The following is a 19,715-nucleotide window of genomic DNA, read 5'->3' as shown; positions in this document are numbered from 1 at the left end:
CCAACAAGTCCTGAAGACAGAAACTTCGGATACGGCACTTCGCTACTGGCTTGAAACTTCTTACTGGATAACAGAATTCAGTCAAAAGGGCAGGGGTGGGGCTTGCATGCTAAACCGCTCCTAGAGATGGTAAAACCCAACACTTGCAACCTTTTCAAACCATGTTTCCTATTGTGCACCTTTCTACATACAATAATGTTGCTGATGCACTGCTCCCAGCAGCCCTGTTACCATTAACAAAAAATGGTTACTGCACAGAGACCCTCCACATTTATTTGAACATGGGATGTTCCTCACCTTCCAATAGAGAACTGTCTATGCATTCCACCTATGCAAACATACCACGTTGCAGGGTTGGGAAGCCACTAAATTCAAATAAAACGGTTCTAAACATCACATGGCTGCAACCGTAAATAAGAGGCAAAGGTCAGTAATGCTTAATATCAGCCTTGTATACAGCACATTTAGCTGAATACTGTCCCTGCAAATATTTTGCTAGCAATGTGAATGAAATTACTGAAATGAAAGTTAGAAATGATAACTCTTTCTCTCTCTCTGTCACACACACACACGGGTTACTATAGGGGTGCTTATGCAGAAGATAAAATGTGTATGGATTACTCAAGAACATTATCCTAAGTACTATTATTTGAATCAGCAGGATTATCATTTGCATTTCTCAAAGGAAATAAATACATAAATAATACTCATTCCATGTGTTCACAAACCGCTGAGTAAATTTCAATATTTAGGTTTTTTCCAAAGGGATGGGGTTGAAATAGGAAGGACGGGGGGCAAGAATCAAAGATGATTAATCTTATGGGTTTAAAACAATTGATTAAAAGAGGCACACACTTTTACCTGAAGAACTGACCACTTTGAAGAAGGGAAAGGTATTTTGTGTTTTTTACATTAAATTCCCATAAAAACCTTAAAAAAAAAATGCAGGAATATGCCCATTGATCCAGAATTTCAAGATTATTTCAGGAGAAACAGCAAGTTTGTTTGCATTTTGTGGCCAGCGCTGCTAAGCATGGGTCAACTCAAGCAGGGAGGAATGGCAGGAAACTGGACAAGGGAGAGGATGGTGCAAGTCAGGAATGGAAACCCTGGACCACCACCACCCAATGCTGTTAAGGCTGCAACTTCCATCATCACTGACCATGCTGACTGGAGCTGGTGGGAGTTGGAATCCAGCAGCACTTAGAAAGCTACAGGTATGTTATCTGTGGTGGAGAAAAATATTAAGCCTGGAAAACTGCTGTTTGTCTTCACAGCAAAATGCCGGTCATGCCTAGTTCTGCACCATCACAGAGCACCAGCAGGTGGAACGTCCTGTCTTAGAAAAGGCATTCCCTTCTTTATGAGAAAATAAGTGAAATGCCTCTCCAACAACACTGTCCATTCTTCTTGATTTGCATTCGAATTTTTAAAAAGCCTGCTACCCAATTAATTGGAAGCACATTTGAACGGATTGAAGAGTGCGTAATCAACCAGTTGGCAGTATTAATTGACCAAACGTTACACTCGCAAGATTTAAAAAGTTGGTCTTCCATTGGAACGTGGAACTCTCTGGCCTATATGAACTATGTATGAACTATGCAACTGTGCACCTTGGTAATGGTTTGAATGAGAGCCAACAAACTGAAACTCAATCCGGATAAAACTTAGGCACTGTTAGTGGGTGGTTCTCCAGAGGGGAGGTTGCCTGCTCTTGATGGGGTTACACTTCCTCTGAAAGAGTGGGTACATAACTTGAGGGTACCCCTGGATCCTTTGCAGTCCCTTGAGACTCAGCTGGTGGCCCAGCTATTCCCCATTCTGGACAGGGATAGCCTAACTCCTGTCACCTATGCTCTGGTAACCTCTAGGTTAAATTACTGCAACATGTTATATGCCGAGCTGCCTCCGAAGGCAGTTCAGAAACTTCAGCTGGTGCAGGATTCGGTGGCCAGGTTACTCACTGGGGAAGACTGTTAGAGTATATTACACTGATCCTGGCCCAACTGCACTTGCTACCAATTAATTTTCAGTCCCAATTCAAAGTGCTGGTTTTGACCCATGAAGCCTTAAATGTCTCAGAACTACAATACCTCAAGGACCACCTTTCCCCATATGAAGTGACTCAGACCCTGCAATCATCACCTGAGGCCCTTCTTCGTGTGCCCCCTCCATGAGAGGTCCAGAGGGCGGCAACGTGAGAACAGGCCTCTTTTGTGGTGGCTCCCTTTTGTGGAATGCTCTCCCCAGGGAGGCTCACCTGGCACCTTCCTTACATATCTTTAGGTGCCAAGCAAAAACATTTCTCTATAACCAGGCACTGGGCTGATCAAACATTTTATGGCCTTTTAAATGTGCTTGTGGGAGGGAGGTTATTGGTTTGTTTTTGTTTCATTATGTATTTTGTGTTCTCATTTTTTGTGTGAACAACAACAACAACGCAAGTGCTGCAGAAAAACTTAACTTAGTTGATGCTTGATTGTTTCATGGGTGCATGGTGTTATATCTACCAGGTTGTTCACTTGGACAGTGGGATAATTAAAAATACTGTTTGCCAACAATTTTTCTCTCACCTCTTTTCTCTGTTTTGAAGGACTTTCAGGTTTTGAAAACAGAGAGCTGAGAGCCTGTTGAAGTTGTTCTTCCAGCTGACTGATATGTCGTTCTTTTTCAAGTAGTTGGTTCTGGAGAGAAGCTTGACTTTGCCGGAGCTCCAACTCACTTGCTTTGAGTTTCTCAAAACATATGGTCAATTCATTGTAAAGCTATTTTAAGATTTAAGAAATTTAAGAAAAATTTAAGATTTAAGAAAAAGCGTCATTATGAACAAGAGCACATGTTCATAAATATGCAACTACTAGAGTGTGAAATCTAGCAACAAAATTCAGAGAACCAGTATAATTAAAACCATTTTCAACCCTTGTAAATGCTGATCCCACTCTGCCAAATTTCGTTTGAGACAGAGTTCCAATGCCTTTCATCAACACATAGAAAGAAAATGCTTGACAATGGAACTGTAGTGTACTACCTATAGTGTACTTACCTATATTTTACACTAAGCAAATCTACAGAAGCTATTCTGCATAAAACTATCTTAGATGTAACAGCTCACAACAATATTATCCCATAAATCTAAATTCTACACTACTAAATGAAGGCTATAGGCCAAACCAAACATGACAGAAGCAACCATTTCTATCACATTGACATATAAATTGGGTGGGTCTAGTTTTTATAACGAAAGGTGACAGCATGTGAAAGGACCTGAATCCACCTGAACTTAATCTTGCTGTGCTCTGGCACACTTCCAGTATCAGAACTGCCCTGGGAGAAAAGAGCCGGAGATTCCTAGAATGCAGGGACGGAAGAGAGAGGGAAAGGGACAGAAAAGAAACTTGCCTCTGCAAATATCTCCTACAGAAATTAGACCACATCTACTTTATTCATGAATGGAACAGACACAGCAACAAGACAAATGCAACAAACATTTTTTGCCTGCCAGGACTTATTTTGGTCCTAAGAACATGAACTCAGCTTTAGCTTGATGGTTACAGTTTCACATGTCATGGGTTATCGAAAATGGATGGGTAGGGTTTGTGCATACAAATGATTTTTTCTAGTTTCTATTTAATATTTGGCAAAAATAAATAAATACAGTTCTCTGTTAATTGAAGCTACTGTATAACAAAATACCATTTCCAAGTTCTTTCCTGCACCACAGTAGCTTACTGTTATTTACATAGCAGCTAAGATGATCAGGTTTCTCTAAGCCATCTAACTTGTCTGGATAAAAATATTAAAGAGAACAAAACAAAACAAAACCTGCAGCCACCCAGAAATGCAAATGTCTACATTTGCAAAAGGCCCAACAAGTTTTCATCCTCCAAATGGCTGAAACCAGATAACGGACTTTATATTCCCCTAACAAATCAAAAGTGCAGTATTCCAAGACAACTGTCTCCCTTGCATTAGTGTGCTGGCTGGAAGAACTAGATAAGGACTTGTCAGCCACTCTATAGGCAAATTCACAGAGGAAAAGTCTTCTACATTTCCAAATGGCATTGAGCCTATCAGCATGTACGTCCTATGATATATCGTCCCTTATAGCAAGATCAATGACCCCTGTTAGTGGTCAGATAGCCCATATGCCCAGAACCTCAGGTCATGTGACTCACTGGCATATCATTTAGGAAATAATGGAATTTGCAAAGACAGACCAAGTTTATTAGGTCACACTTGAACCCCTTGGCTTAAAAGCTACTGCAAGCTGCCTTGAACAAAAGAAGACAGGGTATAAATTGAAATAAATAAAGCTGCTCTGACAAACTTGCTGCACAATTCTGCATATATGCCTACTCGGATGTAAGTCCCAATGAGTTCAATGGCACATACCATAATCCCAGTTGTGTATGTATGGGATTGCAGCTTCAGGAGTGAAGGCAAATGGTTGGTAATCTCATGTGATATACACAGACACAGAAAGCTGCCGTATACCATGTCAAATGATTGATCCATCTTCCTTTGTATCGTCTACCCTAACTGGCGGCAGGTCCCCAGGGTTCAAATGGGAGGCATTCCCAGCCTGAACTAGAGACACCAAGGGTGAAGCCCTTCCCTGCTTCTGAACAATACAGTAATAGGCTGTAATCAGGCTGTGAGTAAGCAACTGAATGTTTGAACATTCCCATATGCCCAACATAAAAAAAATCCTGAATGAACAGACACATATGAACCAACAAACCTTACATGTCAAAAAGAGAGGCTCTAGTTACCCGAACCTTTTCTATGATGTGTTAGTATTTATATATCCAGGATTTGTTGTTGTTTTTTTAAAATATAGGAAATATTCAGTCTAAAGGTTTTTATGCGTTCAGACATTTTTGGTAATCTTGAATTCTTGAAACACATGACATAAATGCATAGTATGATTATTAATCCTCCACCTATATTTTAAATATGGACAGTCTTGCACCAGATTAATCACATGAGCCCATTCATGCTTGTATCATGCTCTTAGATATAACATCTTGAGAGGCTTATAAATACATATCCAGACATAACTACAATGGAAAACATCTCCAAACTCTCAGGCGTTTTTGTAGAACACAGTCTAACTAATGATCCCAAGTTAGAAAAACTGGATGTAGGCATTCAGTTCCACACTAATGTCAAGATGGGCTACACAACACTACTTCCCCTCAGTCCAAATATTTTAGGTTAGTGGGTTTATGGAAACTCATTGACATCTATTTTATACTGTATTTATAGCTCTTCTTCTCAAGAAAAGGAATTATTTTCTAAAAATGTATACCAACTATTTCACTGGTCCCAGACACACCAAGTGCTCCAGTAGCATGCTGGTTTTAATGAGACTCAATAGATTTATCCTCACCTAAGACTCAAGGTGGTGAGTCTTAAATCAATACTAAGGATAATAAGACAACAAGAGTTTCTCGGTCTCCAGACTACCTTATCAGCACACTCTGAAATTTACAGTTTAAAAGTTTTGTTTCAAAATGCAGCACTTCCCTTCAGCGAGGTCTTGGCTGCCTAGCTATTTATTAATTGGTCTGATTGAAAATCTCATAAAGGAAAGCTTTCTCAATGGTCCAAAAGTAACACTGTTTGCTCCCAAACAAGAAACTAAGTTTAAATCCTAGACCACATCTGTGTTTCCTCTATCTACAGAAATTGGGACCAGCAACACGGATAAACAAAGTGTCTTCGGTGTACTCAATCAAGTGTTGTTTTTCAAAGCTTGCTCAAATGAGCTTGATAAACCCGAAATGAACTTGACCAGCTCTCCAAATATAAATCCATGGTCACATCATTAGCTTGAAAGGACATCACACTTGTTTGTCCGAAGCCTAGAGAAAGCGGGAGAACAAAAACAGGCTTGACTTTCCAAGTGGATCAAGAGAACAGATTTTATAAGGAATGAGAGAGATAATTAAACAATCGGTCTGTGAGCACTTAGAAAAGGATGCTGTGATAACTAAGAGCCTGCAAGAGTTTCTCAAAAACAGGTCATGTCAGACAAATCTTATTTTTTTGATAGAGTTACCAGCTTGGCTGACAGGGGAATGCAGTGGATGTAACGTATCTTGATTTCAGTAAGGCTTTCAACAAAGTCCCCCATGACAGAGTCTTGCAGAGATGGTGGTAAAATATGGGCTAGACGATATTACTATTAGTGGATTTGTAGCTGGTGACTGACCAAACCCAAAGAGTGCTCACCAATGGTTCCTCGTCATCCAAGAAAAAAGTAAGAAGTACCACGCGGTTCTGGCCTTGGCCCAGTGTTGTTCAACATCTTTATAAATTACTTGGATGAAGGAATAGAGCAGATACTATTCATTATTATTATTTTTTACACTAAACTGGGAGGGATAGGTAATACCACAGAACATACAATCAGGATTCAAGATGACCTTGACGGATTGGAGAACTGGGCCAAAACTAACAAAATGAATTTCAATATGGACAACTGTAAATGCAGACAGTTAGGCAGGAATAATCAGTTCCACAAATATAGGCTGGAGGACACCTGGCTTGGAGGCAGGACATGTGAAAATGATCTAGGGGTCTTAGTAGACCACAGTATGAACAGTGTTGATGCACCAGCAAAAAAAAAAAAAAAAAAAAAAGCTAGTGCAATTCTAAGTTGCATCAACAGAAGTACAGCATCCAGATCAAAAGAAATAATAATACCATTGGGGAGGCATGATTATAACCTTGCATATGAAGACTGCTGATTTTGACAGGTATTTTAATTTTCAGGCTGCTGACATATTTAGGTTTTTGTAAACCTTCATTGGCTTCTAACCTGCTGTCTCTGTTCCTAATTTTAATTTTAATCAGTTTTACACTGTTTCTTGTATGTGATGAAGTGCCACATAGTGTTCATTCTGCAGGAAACTGAACCTTTTAGTGTGGTAGCACCCAATTCTTGGAACTCCCTTCCCATTAATATTAACCATGTGCCTTCACAATAGTGTTTTCAACGCCTCCCCCACACACACCAGACCCCAACATGTAATTTTGGTGTGCAATTTTAAACACACAATTTTATTAAGTATAACTGCTTTGAAAATTCTAGCATTTTTTAATGTAAGTTGTTCTACATGTTCGTTTTATTTGTTTTGTTAATGAATATTTTAGATTGTCTTTTATAAATCTCTGTTCTACGTTGATCAGACCACAACTAGAATACTGTGTCCAATTCTGGGCCCCACAATTTAAGAAGGATGTTGACAAGCTGGAATGTGTGCAGAGGAGGGCAACCAAGATAATGACGGGCCTGGAAACTAAGCCTTAGGAGGAGTGCCTGAAGGAGCTGGGTATGTTTAGCCTGGAAAAGAAGAGACTGAGAGGAGATATGAGAGCCATCTTCAAATATCTCAAGGGCTGTCACATGGAGGAGGGAGCATGCTTGTTTTCTCCTCCTCTGGAGGGTAGGACTCAAACCAATGGCTTCAAGTTACAAGAAAGGATATTCCAACTAAATATTCAGAAAAAAAACTTTCTGAGAGTAAGAGCTGTACAGCAGTGGAACAGACTCCCATGAGAGGTGGTAGACTCTCCTCTCCTGGAAGTTTTTAAGCAGAGGTTGGATGGCCATCTGTCATGTATGCTTTAGCTGAGATTCCTGCATTGTAGGGGGTTGGACTAGATGACTCTTGGGTCCCTCCCAACTCTATGATTCTATAGTGTAAGTGGTGTATACATTTTGTTAATTAAAATAAACAGATAAAAGAAGAAAAAGAAACACAGCAAACTGGTGCACACTGATTGTGCTATATTTTCCCTGTCTGGAAACAGGAGTGTCGAATTATATGTCCTCCCTTCCTCAGCTGCAAAGAGAAAGATGTCAATAACAGTGTGGTAGTGATGAGGCCAAGGGCAGTGATGGAACAAGCTATTTGCCACTGACCTTCAATGACTACTCACACAAGTCCAACCACATATTGCACTTATAGCGAAGGTGACACTTTTGCAAAGCTTTGCCCTTGTAAAGAAGGAAACGCACTTTCGGAGCGCCTACATACTTTTTGATATGATATTGTTTCAGCTGTGTGAGCATCTTCCTGAGTTCTCAGTACTTTTTGCGTATCCATATTGAGAGCCTGAAGCTGCTGGATCAGCTCTGCCTGCTGTGCTGCATGTTCAGTGTTTTGTTTGTAGAGATTCTGCAGCTCCTGCAACTCCTTCCTGTGCAAAGCAAGCAAGAAACAAGAAACTTGAGCAAAAGAAATATTGCAATCATCTCAATTAAACAGTTATGTTAGCTGTTTTTATGTGAAAATCTTCCACTCTCATCTATAGTTTCAGATTCATTAAGTGATAAGAAAGAGTGATGAACTAAAAAGAAAAGAAATATAAACTGTAATGTCAGTTTTCATTTTAATTCGTTTCAACAATATGAATGGTAAAATAAATGGTCTTCAACAAGTTCTCACAGAAACGCTTGCAGTTCTCCTTTCATTATTCAATATACTTTTTAAAGCAAAAACATAAGAAGGGATACATGCAGGTGACTTTCACTGTTTTTATTCATACCTTTTTTGATTCCTGATAAAATATGCTTGCAGTGAAAATGTCCTACTACGGAGTTTATGTAACAGAACACATAACAAGGGGACAGTAAGAACTAGTCCAAAGAGGTGTTGTGAAACTTCTTGTGATATTTAAGGAATTTGAAAGACCCACCTTATATCAGGCCAAAGACAGGGGGTAGAATTCAACGTAGTGCTAAGCAGATCACTCTGCAAGTGCAAACATTTCTACTTGTCTGAAATCAATAAACATGACTATGCTAAACCGAATAATATTAACAGGTCTATTCTGTGTAAAACTTTGTTGAATACCACTCAAAGAAGGCTTAGCTTTTGAATTTCTGATTTTCCATTCTACTATATAGCAAAAATGTTTAGCAATTCAGAATTTCCTATGAGAGCAGATATGTGATCATTAAAAGCACAGCTAAAAACAGTGGTTCAGTTTGATTTATATATTTTGATCTTGCTTTTTATTTTCAGTATTCTTTGTATCTATTTAGCATCTTAAGATTTTAAAAATTTAAAATCTTAGCTTCTCTTTATTACAGAGGAACAACATTTTGTGTAGATTTACCGTATGAATCAGGTACTTAATACCATTAAAATGGCATGCTGTTTACAGAAACAACCAGACAGAAACATTGTTGTGTGCCCATTTAAACCCAAAGGAGGAAAGAAATTCAGATGACAGGGACATGAATTATGTAACAGAACTAACAGAAGACTCAAGAGAATTAATATGCTAACAGATAGTTGACAAAATAATGCCTTTTACTACTGGAAGAATGGAAACATATGCTAGATGCTCAGTAGCATAAAGGCAGCCAGTGGAAATTATGACTCCCTACTAGTGCAACTGTTAAAACCTGTGTGGCAATGTTATGCACTAGCTACAGTTTCTAGACTGCCTTCAAGGGTAACCCATATGGAGTGCATTACAGTAATCCAAATGGGAGATCTTGGAGCAAGCAAAACTGCCACCAGGGAATCTCAATCCAGGAATGACCACAGCTGCTAAACAAACCTGGGTCTCTATCGAAGTTATTGGGTTTAGGAGCATTCTTGAACTACACACGTGGTCCTTTACAACTCCCTCCAGAAAAGCCCAAACATCCAATTCTCAGACATGAGAACTGCCCACCAACAGTGCCGCCATTTTGTCAGGATGCAGTTTCAGTTTTTTGGCCCTCTTCCAGCTCGTCAATGCCTTCCAGTACCGGGTTTGGATGGTATGTAGATACAGAATTGGGCGTAATCAGTGTATTGGTGGTGCAGACTCTCAGTCTCCCTGGCAACCACACCCAGCTATATATCTAGATGTTACATGGGGACAAGGATGTTACATGGGGACCTGTGGGATCCCACAGCGTAACTGCCACAAGGGCCAAGCAGAAGTAATCCAATGCTATTCTCTGGAAGTGGCCCTGTACGTAGCAGCAAAAACGCCCTTAACCCTGTGACCCCAACCATTGGATTGGGGGGGGAGGTGGGGTGATTGTATCAAAAGCCGCAAGGCCAACATACTTGAACTCCCCCATCTCTCACAAAGCAGGTGATCAACCAGATTAACCAAAGCTGTCTTGGTACGAAAACCAAAGCCAGGCTAAAATGGGTGAAGATAACCTGTTTCTTCGTCCAAGTACATCTGAAGCTGCACAACCACAACCTTCTTGAGTACCTTGCAAAAGTAGGACTGCATTACCAGGAAATACAAGAGAAACTGCCTGTGACAATTCTATATTGACTATTTGGGATGGCTCTTTTCACCCTTGCTGTGGAACAGCTTTCCCAGGGAGGCTAACTTCAGGATATCATTTCAGGAACAGGGAAAGGTCTTTTTTATTTTCCAATGCCTTTTAATTGACTGCTAGTTTTTTAGGCAATTTATCTTTGCAACACATTTTTAATCTGTTCAATTTTACTCGATGAATTTTTAATTAAACTTTATTGTAGGCTGTCTTGTAAACCTACAAATAGGAAGGTCTATAAATACCAGAAAAGAGCACTTTGTGCTATGAAAACTTATGCCACAATTAGTCTGTTAGTATAGTATTTAAAGTGCCACAATAGTCTTTCTTTTAAATAACTAATTCTTCAAACTTGTATTTTGAACTTTGGGGTGTTTCAAACTCAGCTGGGAAGTTCCATGGTGCTAGCGGATGTGAAAGCAACACAGCAAAAATCTGCCTATGTGCAGTCCGCTCTGGATTATATTCATAGCCCAACTTGCACGGTGAAACTATCTTGTGCACAAACTGGATGTGTTATGCCAGTTATAACTTCCCCAGCAGTGAGGGGTCGCTTGCTTGAAACACCAATTACAAGTATATCATGTGCTGAGATTCCTGGCACTGGTATAATGTGGTCTGCCCTGCACTTCCGAATGTTTCCATTCTGTATTGCTTATGATCTCCTTGGGGGTCCCCTAAAGAAATGCAAGTAATAGAATGGAGGCTAGATTAACATTAGCTATTGATTTAAGGATGATGAAACCCACTGGACTCTATGCTGATCTCAAGTTTTCAATATCCCATCTCCCAATTTAACTTTGTGGAGTTACTTCAAGGATCTCCCTGTTTAAAAATGATTATTATCATTTCTCACAAAAAACCCCCATGTATTATAATTTGCTCTTTCTGAAGCAAGTATCTGCTCTCAGGTGCTACAACAATGCACTTTAATTAAATTAACATTTCCCTGATACAGATACCAATGTCAGTAAGATCTGATACCTAAAATGGAATTATTGCCCTTTCTCCCCACTTCTGAAATTTGCCATGGAGGGCACCAGACTGGTGGACGAAGTGAGGATTTTCTATGGGTGTGTGTGTGTGTGTGTGTGTGTGTGTGTATGAAAGAGCTTTAGGTCAGGCAGCTGCTCTGTTCGTTCCCACAGCTGCTGAAGTCAAAGCCTTCTCCTGCCGAGCGAACTTTCATAGAAAGCACAGTCATTACATTGTAAGAAGAGATAGAGCAGCCAAGCAGCAGGGATGCTGCAGTTGATCACAGGATACTTTTCAAAACCTAGCAGTTTTAATGGAGCCTTGCGAAGACTATAAAAGGAAGAGACCTCAAAGCTCACAATTCCAAGCATTTATCTGCAAATTTCAAGGTTAATGCCCTACAAGTAAATGTCTAAACAACAAAGCAGAACAAAGGACCTGAGCATAAGCGACAGGGTTGCTAGTAAGTGGTTCGCTGCTTCAGCTGTAATTCTGCTGGGTGCACAGCTCAATTTTGCAGGTTTCTGAACATGTATGGACTGAATAAAGTAGTAATTTTGCCAAAATAATACAAACAAGAAAGGGATACATTTACATTTATCCCAGTTCCTATCATGCAAATACAGAGACTAGGGGAGGTAATTATAAGCAATGACGTCATTCTTCCCCTATTAGTTTTCTGGCCAAGTAATAAAGGTAGGCATTGCAATTTTGTGATATAGCCAACGCAACACAATTTTAGCAGAGGAAGCTCCCCGCAACATATTGGAATAATACCAAAGATCACTGAACACAGATTAATGTCTTAAGCTTTAGTCATCAAGTGGTGTGCACAGTCTAATCCATGTGGGTGACTGAAAATGGGGTTTCAAGTGGTTTTGAGAACCCTGGTTAATTTAGCCATGGTTAACTTAGCCGTACGCTGGGGCAGTGCTAATGCCAGCACTTGAAGTGGAGTGTTAATTTGCAGTAGAGGAAGGAGCATCCATTCCTGAAGCTGATTTCAGAATCTGCACATTGTGAGCTGTAGGGAGCCAATAATAGATATGCACCACAGACAATGAAAAGATACAGCAAGAAATAAAAAGAATTTTAAGTTGGGCAATTGGAGCAATGGGGGAGGGTTCAGAAAGAAGCTCCTTCGCAGCTTCTTTACAAAGCAAGTATGTCAGAATTTCACTTAGGCTCCCATTCCAAGCACCCAGTTCAAAGGATCATTGGTTTTCACACCTGAACTAAATATTAAGTCCTGTGAATCTTAGTGGTTTCAAACCGAAGTGCAACTTTCCAAAGTTTAAGTAATATAAGCAGCTGCCACCAATCCAGATGCTAGATGTGGCAATTATGAACATACATCATGCCCGTGGCATCTATCAGCCTCAGAATAACGCTTGCTGATATTTTGTAGATTTGCCTTACTGGTATACTAACAACAAGTATTGTAGATCTTTCACAGTCATAGTTGTATGTTTATTTGGAGGTACAGAATAAGAGCCTTATAGGGTTATAAACAATGAATATCATGCTAATTTCTTCAACACTACTCTCAGGAGATTTCTTGCCCCTTCCTACTTGCATACTGAATTGCATTATCTTTTTCTTGGCTTTGTGCACTGTAAAGACGGACAATTCTGTCACCACCACACAAGTTCCTTGAAGGCTACTTATTGCCATGGACATCGTATAGAAGAATTACTGCCTAGAATATAAAGTGCAAATGTTCCAGAGGGGCAGCTGTGTTAACAGTGCAAACTTTTGCATGTTTTGCTTCTGAGTCTCACAATGTCCCCAATGGGTAAACATTCCAATGCCAGCCTGAGGACAAGACTGTTACCGCAGAAACAAGGAGGAGGTTTGTGACACATTAAACGAAGACCTATCGTGGCAAGATAGCACAAGAGCCCACTTCATCACTGCATGCATGTAAAATGGTTCTGAAAGAGCTGCACTGGCTGTCAGATACTGAGCAAAGTTTGAGATTTAAGCACAGGCTTATAAAGCCCTAAATAACCAGGTGATTTGAGCGAACTTCATTCTCCCACAATGACCAGTCTGATTGCTGTGAACTGTGGAAGCATCCCTCTTAACCAGACCACAGCCTGCAGATGTCTACTTCACAGGGGTGCAAGGAAGGGATTTCAAGATGCGGCACCTCCCTTACAAGTTGATCTCCCTCTGGAGGAGGCCACTGATTATTGGGTTTTTATTCAGGTAGGTAGCCATGTTGGTCTGGTGCAGTCGAAATATATAAAAAAATTGTCCAGTAGCACCTTAGAGACCAACTAAGTTTGTTCTGGGTATAAGCTTTTGTGTGCATGCACACTTCTTCAGACACACTGGTTTTTTATTGTTATTGTTAAACGTTGTCATTTTTACTGTCCTACAAACTGCTTTTGTATTTATTTGAAATGAAAAGTAGCATGCAAATAATTGAAATCTATCTTCTGTGTGCATGCGCATATATGTTTAAATTCATGCAGAGAGAAAAGGTACAGAAAGGCCATGGGAGAAAATAAAACTGCAAAACAAGGGTGGCCAACCTGTGACTCTCAAGGTATTGTTAAACTACAACTTCTATCAGTCCCAGCTACCATAGCCAGTGTGCAGAGATGATGGGAGTTGTAGCAACCTGTAGTAAAGAGTGGAAGCAAACGGAAGAGGCGCCATGGCATTTCTATGGAAAGCTAAATGTATGCTAGATAAGCACAGTGGCCATTCAGAACATCAGTATTTGGAGATGATATAAGCTCTTTCCAGGCATTATGCCTGAACAGATAATGCCAACTTGAGGAGGGAGCAGCAGCAATATGTGTCGTACCAGCACTACCCAAAAGGTTCCTGCATTGGTGGGATAGCTTCAAGGGGTTCCGAAGTGTGTCCAGCAAAGCTGTCTTAGGTTTGGTCCCCTGCTGTGAGGTAGAAAGGAGTGTGGCCCAAGCACAAACTAATTTGCCTAGCAGTTGACTGCCAGCTCACATCCAAAACATGGCCACTATCTGCACAATCTATGCACACTTAATACGGGACATCATCTGCAGCAACACTGTGAATGGTGACTGCAAGACAGTTCCTAGGGGTTCTGAGTGGCTGTCATCATTAATACGTTCCCTCATTTTTCTACTGCTGTTAATTGTGCTTGGACATTTCTTTGGGGACAGCATAAGATTCCAATTATTTACACTGATCTAAGCTCCCGCATAGCAACAGTCGTATTAGCCGAAACGTAAGTTTGCCCTGCTTGTGCTTCTTGGTTCAGACTTGCCTTACGTGTCAGTCATATTTCATACATGCAGTATTAATCCTCATGATCCAACTTAATATGTGAAACGCTCAGATAAAGCTAAAATCACAACATTTTAAACCTTTAGCAGCAGACTCCTGCTGACCTGTCAGACTTAACTCTAATTAAAAAGTGAAAGTTAGGCTTCAAACTTTTGTCAGTTTCGGGCATTTAGCCTCTCAAATTAATTGCTTATGTTACTAATCATATTGATGTTTTGTGACTTGCAGCAGAGACTGAGAACTCTTTGACCCAATGCTAATTAGAGATGTGCAATTTTTAAATAATGTCCATAACAGAAGTCAAAAGGCACTGAGATAGTCTGCGTAAACAGTAGGCATTCTAAACTTTTTTCATAATGCGCAAAACATACTACAAAAAGCAAACCATTTGATGTTGCCCCATATTCGTTATCATGGGAATGCTCACAAGCCCTTTATAAAAACATTGCATACACACCTAGTTCTGGCCACATCCAAATCTTTTTGTGTTAGTTCAGTCTGCTTAACACCCAGCTGAGATGCCAGATCATTGCATTTGCTGTGCAAGGTTTCCATTTGCCCACTTGCCTCTGTTAAATCAGCTTCCAAATTCTGGAAAACATATATTACGTTATAGACAAAATTAAACAAGAAATGAAAGGATGCACATCATTGTAACAGGATCAAAAATAGTATGGATTTTTGCCCCTTTTTAAGAAAACAACACCCTGCTTTTCTGAATTTAGAAAACTCCAAGCTGCGTAAGAATTTTTTAAAAAGTAATTCAAATTACTAAAATCAGCCATAACCAACAGCAGGATAAAACAATTCAACATCAATAGGGAGGTGGGACTTCAACTCACGCTAAATGTGAGTTACCAAACTAAAATGGTGTAGGCAGTAAAACAACCCTCATCACATCATGGAAGCTTGGCTCTTTGAATTAAGTTCTGTCTACCAAGAAAACTCTGTGACTCCAATTAATTCATAGATAATTAGCTACCGCCTCAAACTAAGATTGGCAAACTCATGGCTCAAAAGTTTCATGTGGGAGCCAAAAAAGAGCTGCTGTAGATGGTGCCTTTTTGTTGTAAATGAAATTGAAACATAGCCTTTTTGCTTTAGAGCCAAAACTGCTTAATACAGGTCTGCTATTCATGATACAATGATAGACTTCAAAAAAGTAAAAGTAACGTCATCACACACAAATTCAGAGCATAACATCAGCTCATAGAATCATAGAAGTGGAAGGGACCACAAGGGTCATCTAGTTCAATCCCCTGCAATGCAGGAATATTTTGCCCGACGTGGAACTCGAATCCATGACCCAACTCTACCAACTGAGCTATTCATTTTCAATGTGATCCCTGACCATGCAGACACATGTGTTTTTACAGAAGTCACTTCCAAAGCTAGAAGGTTAAAACCACAATGTTCCTTCCATGAGGAGAAGGACTCTCTCTGTTTGTGGAAAGGTTGCAGAGGGAAGGTAGAATCAGCAAAAATCACTTCCTCCCTTGCTTCCTCTAGTAGGAACATCCCATGAGCAAAGTTCATGGGAACTCTGCATCCAACCTGTAGGAAGAAGCAGTAGTAGACAGATGTGCCACAGAGATTTTTGTTGTGGATTTGACTACTGATGAAAAATTATCATTGGAAATACAGTATCTGGCACTTTTTAGAAAAGGGAAACTGGGGAGCCTTAAGTAGTACCAAGATTGTGAGGAACAATATCAAATTAAATTAGTTCAACAAGAATGGTGCCTCTGGACACCAATGAGACCTGTCACTAGACAAATTTTGGAAAACCTTAATTTTTTTTAACAAGGTACAAGCTATCCATGAGAAAACTTAGAAGTGGAGCAATAAACTCTCTCCACCACCACCCATAATCAGATTACATAAATAAGATCAGTATGGATGCACCCAGAGTAGACTGTATTTAATGAATAAGTGCTAAATGAAATCATTACACATTATTTCTCAATGGTTTCTGAAATGTTATTGGCCTTGTTAAGTTTGCTGGACATCACATAAGAACAAGTCACTGTTGTGAACTGGTATAAAGTCTCCTGGTTTGGGCTTCTTAACTTGACTCACAATAAGGAATTATGTCTTGCTTGGATCAGGTGGGACTTATGTAAAGCTGAGGTGCATCAGACTCATGGGTTCTTGATGCTCTAGATGCTGACAGTGTCAACTGGCCAGAGGTTCTACCAAGTGCCCCTAGAAAAAAAGGAAAATTCTCTTTTTCCTCCCCGATTCCAGCATATTTCTTACTGTTCCCCGACCACCGTCATACACACACCTTGCGATGAGGCTATAGTTTTCATATTTCTAGTAACTGAACTAGTTAAAAGGTACGGGGGGCATTGGATTTGGGTTCTCCACAGTTTAAAGAACAGCTGGCTACAGGAAACACTAAGGCATGGAGTCTGTTGCTAATTTCTAGTCGTCATGACTTTTACCTATTCCAGGGCCACAGAACAGTAGAGAGATTTTCTCATCGTTTATTATGAAAAAGGTTACAGTAGTGTGAGAATGCGATCAATGTGAATTGATTGCCTCCTTGGAGCTTGCTTTAATGAGCCGGTCATGTATACACAGATAAATGTATACATCTTCTTTTACAAATGAGCAGGCAATGGGGTCAGGCATTTTGTGAAAACCTCTAATATCATAAATAGTTCAAATTGCAGAATTCCATTCTGGGAAATAGTCTGCTAAAGTAAAATAAGCTTTCTGATTTAGATCTCCAGGTTGTCAAGCATATTAACAAGGGGAAAACATCAGCAGAGCTGATAAAACTTCAGATGTCCCAAAAACACAAAATAAGGAATGTGACTGGTGAGGAACTCTGAAAAAATCCATCCAACATAGCATTCAAAGCATGCTAATGCAGAAGTTCCTTCAAATTACAAATCTTCCTGGAATTGTTTTCCCATATAAAGCAACAGGTTTCCAAATGACTGTCATGGACAAATAAGAGGAAATAAGCAGAGACTGTGCACAAGGAGGAAAGCTGACGAGAGATCTAGAAACTAAATACTGAGAATCAAGGCTTGTGTACGTTCAGTCTGGAGAAGAGACAATTAAGAGGAGACAGGATAGCCATCTTCAAATATCTGAAAGGCTGTTATATGGACGATGCAGCAAATGTGTTTTCTATTGCTCCAGAGCCTGCTGGGTCTCTCTTCTCCACTTGTTTGGGGAAGCTGGGGAAGCTTCTGGAGGCAGTTCTCCAAGTCAGCTAGTTTATCTCTTATATTTGTGTTTTACTTCTAGACATGGACTATTTGTACTTCTTGCATTTGAAGATGGCGCCCATAAGAATTTCCATCTTGGAGTTCAGTTCTTTGATCTGTTGCTCCAAGGGAGTCATTGGGTTCTTTTAGGTTTTCCATAGTCCATGAGAGAGCCTTGGATGGCTTCTTTCAGTTTCAATTCAAGTTCCTCCAGGTTCTGTTTTGGTACTGTTGCGTATTCACTGTCTGGGGAACTTGTCTCTTTGGTTTCTGCCTTTCCCTTAATCGATGCCATTTTGGTCTTCTTGTTGACCTTGGACTAGATCTTGTGTGGTGTCGATCTGGGTCTGGGTGATTCGGTAGGTTTCTTTGTGATTGTTAAGAGGTCGTTCAGACTGCGTTGCTTGATAGCTTTCTAACCCTAACCCTAGGTTAGGGATAGCCAGTATGGTGTAGTGGTTAAGAGTGGTAGACTCGTAATCTGGTGAACCAGGATCGCGTCTCCACTCCTCCACATGCAGCTGCTGGGTGACCTTGGGCTAGTCACACTTCTTTGAAGTCTCTAAGCCCCACTCACCTCACTGTTTGTTGTGGGGAAGGAAGGGAAAGGAAAATGTTAGCCACTCCTTCAGGTAGTGATAAAGCAGGACATCAAATCCAAACTCTTCTTCTCCTTCTAAGAGCTCCAGGGATCAAGCAGCCATTATTGTTGAAGTCAGGCCAGCACTCGCTTGTGTCTTTCTGTTGGTAAGCTGGGTAACTGGGTGATCTGAGTTCCCCACAAAAATCTGTGTCAGAGTGTTCTATAGGTCACGGTTCTGGGGTCAGCTTGAGCAGCAGCCATCACCACTCTCTCCTCCTTTTATAAAATACTTTACTGATAATACTGAAGAATGGCAACTACCAAAATCACAGATTAGACTTTGGAAAATTTAACTAGATTAATCTGTCCTGGGGGAGGGAAGGGGGCAAATTGGGATTTTGTTTTTGTATCCTTTTCTCTCTTTTTTTGTAATTGTTCTATACTGGAAATCAATAAAACTATGTATTTAAAAGACGAGGCCGGCAGAGGGGAAGCTGGTGGGAGCGACAGGAGCAGCAACAGCAACATTTCAAGGCATTTGTGGTATTGGTTTTAGGACGAAAGGGAAGCTGAAGTTATCAAAGAGACAAAGTAGGGGATGCACAGAACGGATTGAGTTGAAAGAGGGGAAAACAGACAGAAAAGATGAAGTGAAGAAAGCCAAGGAAGAGACAAGACATGAGAAATGGTGATAGAAAGAAAAAGATTTAGGAGGCAAAAGAGCATAAGAGAGCGAAGAAATGAGGAGGGAGCAAAACAAGGGAACTAGTTTGAAGAGGCAGAGAGAGTGCAAAAGGTGGGACTTTGGGAGAAGCAAGGTGAGTGAGAAGGAGATTAGAAGAAGCAATTGAGGGGTTCAAGAGACAGCTAGGGAGTAATTAGGGAAATGTGAGGAATAGTATGAGGTGAAACCTAGGTCACTGACACTCACCCATCGACACAGCCACACTCCTCATGCAATAGTCATTTTTTCTCCACAAAGAGCCTTGGGAAATGCATTTCTGAGATTAGGACTAGGAATCTATTAAAGAATTATCCGCAGCAGCACCAAACTACAATTCCCAGGATTCTAGGGGGCAAGCCTCATAAAATGCACTGACACATGTCTGAAATATAGATTATGTCCAGAGAAAAAGCAAGATTCACTCAACAACTGCACCATGCCTTAGCAACAAATCTCTATGAGAAAAATACAAGGGTTTAAAGTGCCTAATTTATAAAGCATTCATAGCTTATCTATCTGTGGATGTGTCATTTGTGCAAAAGCAACAAATATGCTATAGCTATGTAAGTGGCATTTAGTCTTAATAATTTCGATCTCACAGAAGTCTAGATACATCACGCA

At 40.2% G+C, this 19,715-nt stretch overlaps 1 protein-coding gene across 8 annotated transcripts in view; it reads right to left on the bottom strand.

The window, feature by feature from the left end:
- The window catches only part of LOC128405330 (endophilin-A1), a 277,258-nt gene that overhangs the window by 221,046 nt on the left and 36,497 nt on the right, over positions 1-19,715 (bottom strand). For 7 of the 8 annotated variants that reach the window (XR_008328267.1, XM_053371855.1, XM_053371856.1 and 4 more), the window contains 3 exons: positions 15,021-15,154; positions 8,049-8,211; positions 2,574-2,765 (listed from right to left, as the gene is read on the bottom strand). Coding sequence is in view for 7 of the 8 variants with exons in the window: in XM_053371855.1 (XP_053227830.1) it covers positions 2,574-2,765; positions 8,049-8,211; positions 15,021-15,154 (489 nt within the window). In the remaining variant the exon portion in view is untranslated. The remainder of the gene's footprint in view (positions 1-2,573; positions 2,766-8,048; positions 8,212-15,020; positions 15,155-19,715) is intronic. The other variant, XM_053371857.1, reaches the window with a different exon arrangement.

This window comes from Podarcis raffonei, chromosome 17 (assembly GCF_027172205.1).
Source record: "Podarcis raffonei isolate rPodRaf1 chromosome 17, rPodRaf1.pri, whole genome shotgun sequence".
NCBI lineage: Eukaryota > Metazoa > Chordata > Lepidosauria > Squamata > Lacertidae > Podarcis > Podarcis raffonei.
This window is presented reverse-complemented; position numbering and strand designations above follow the sequence as displayed.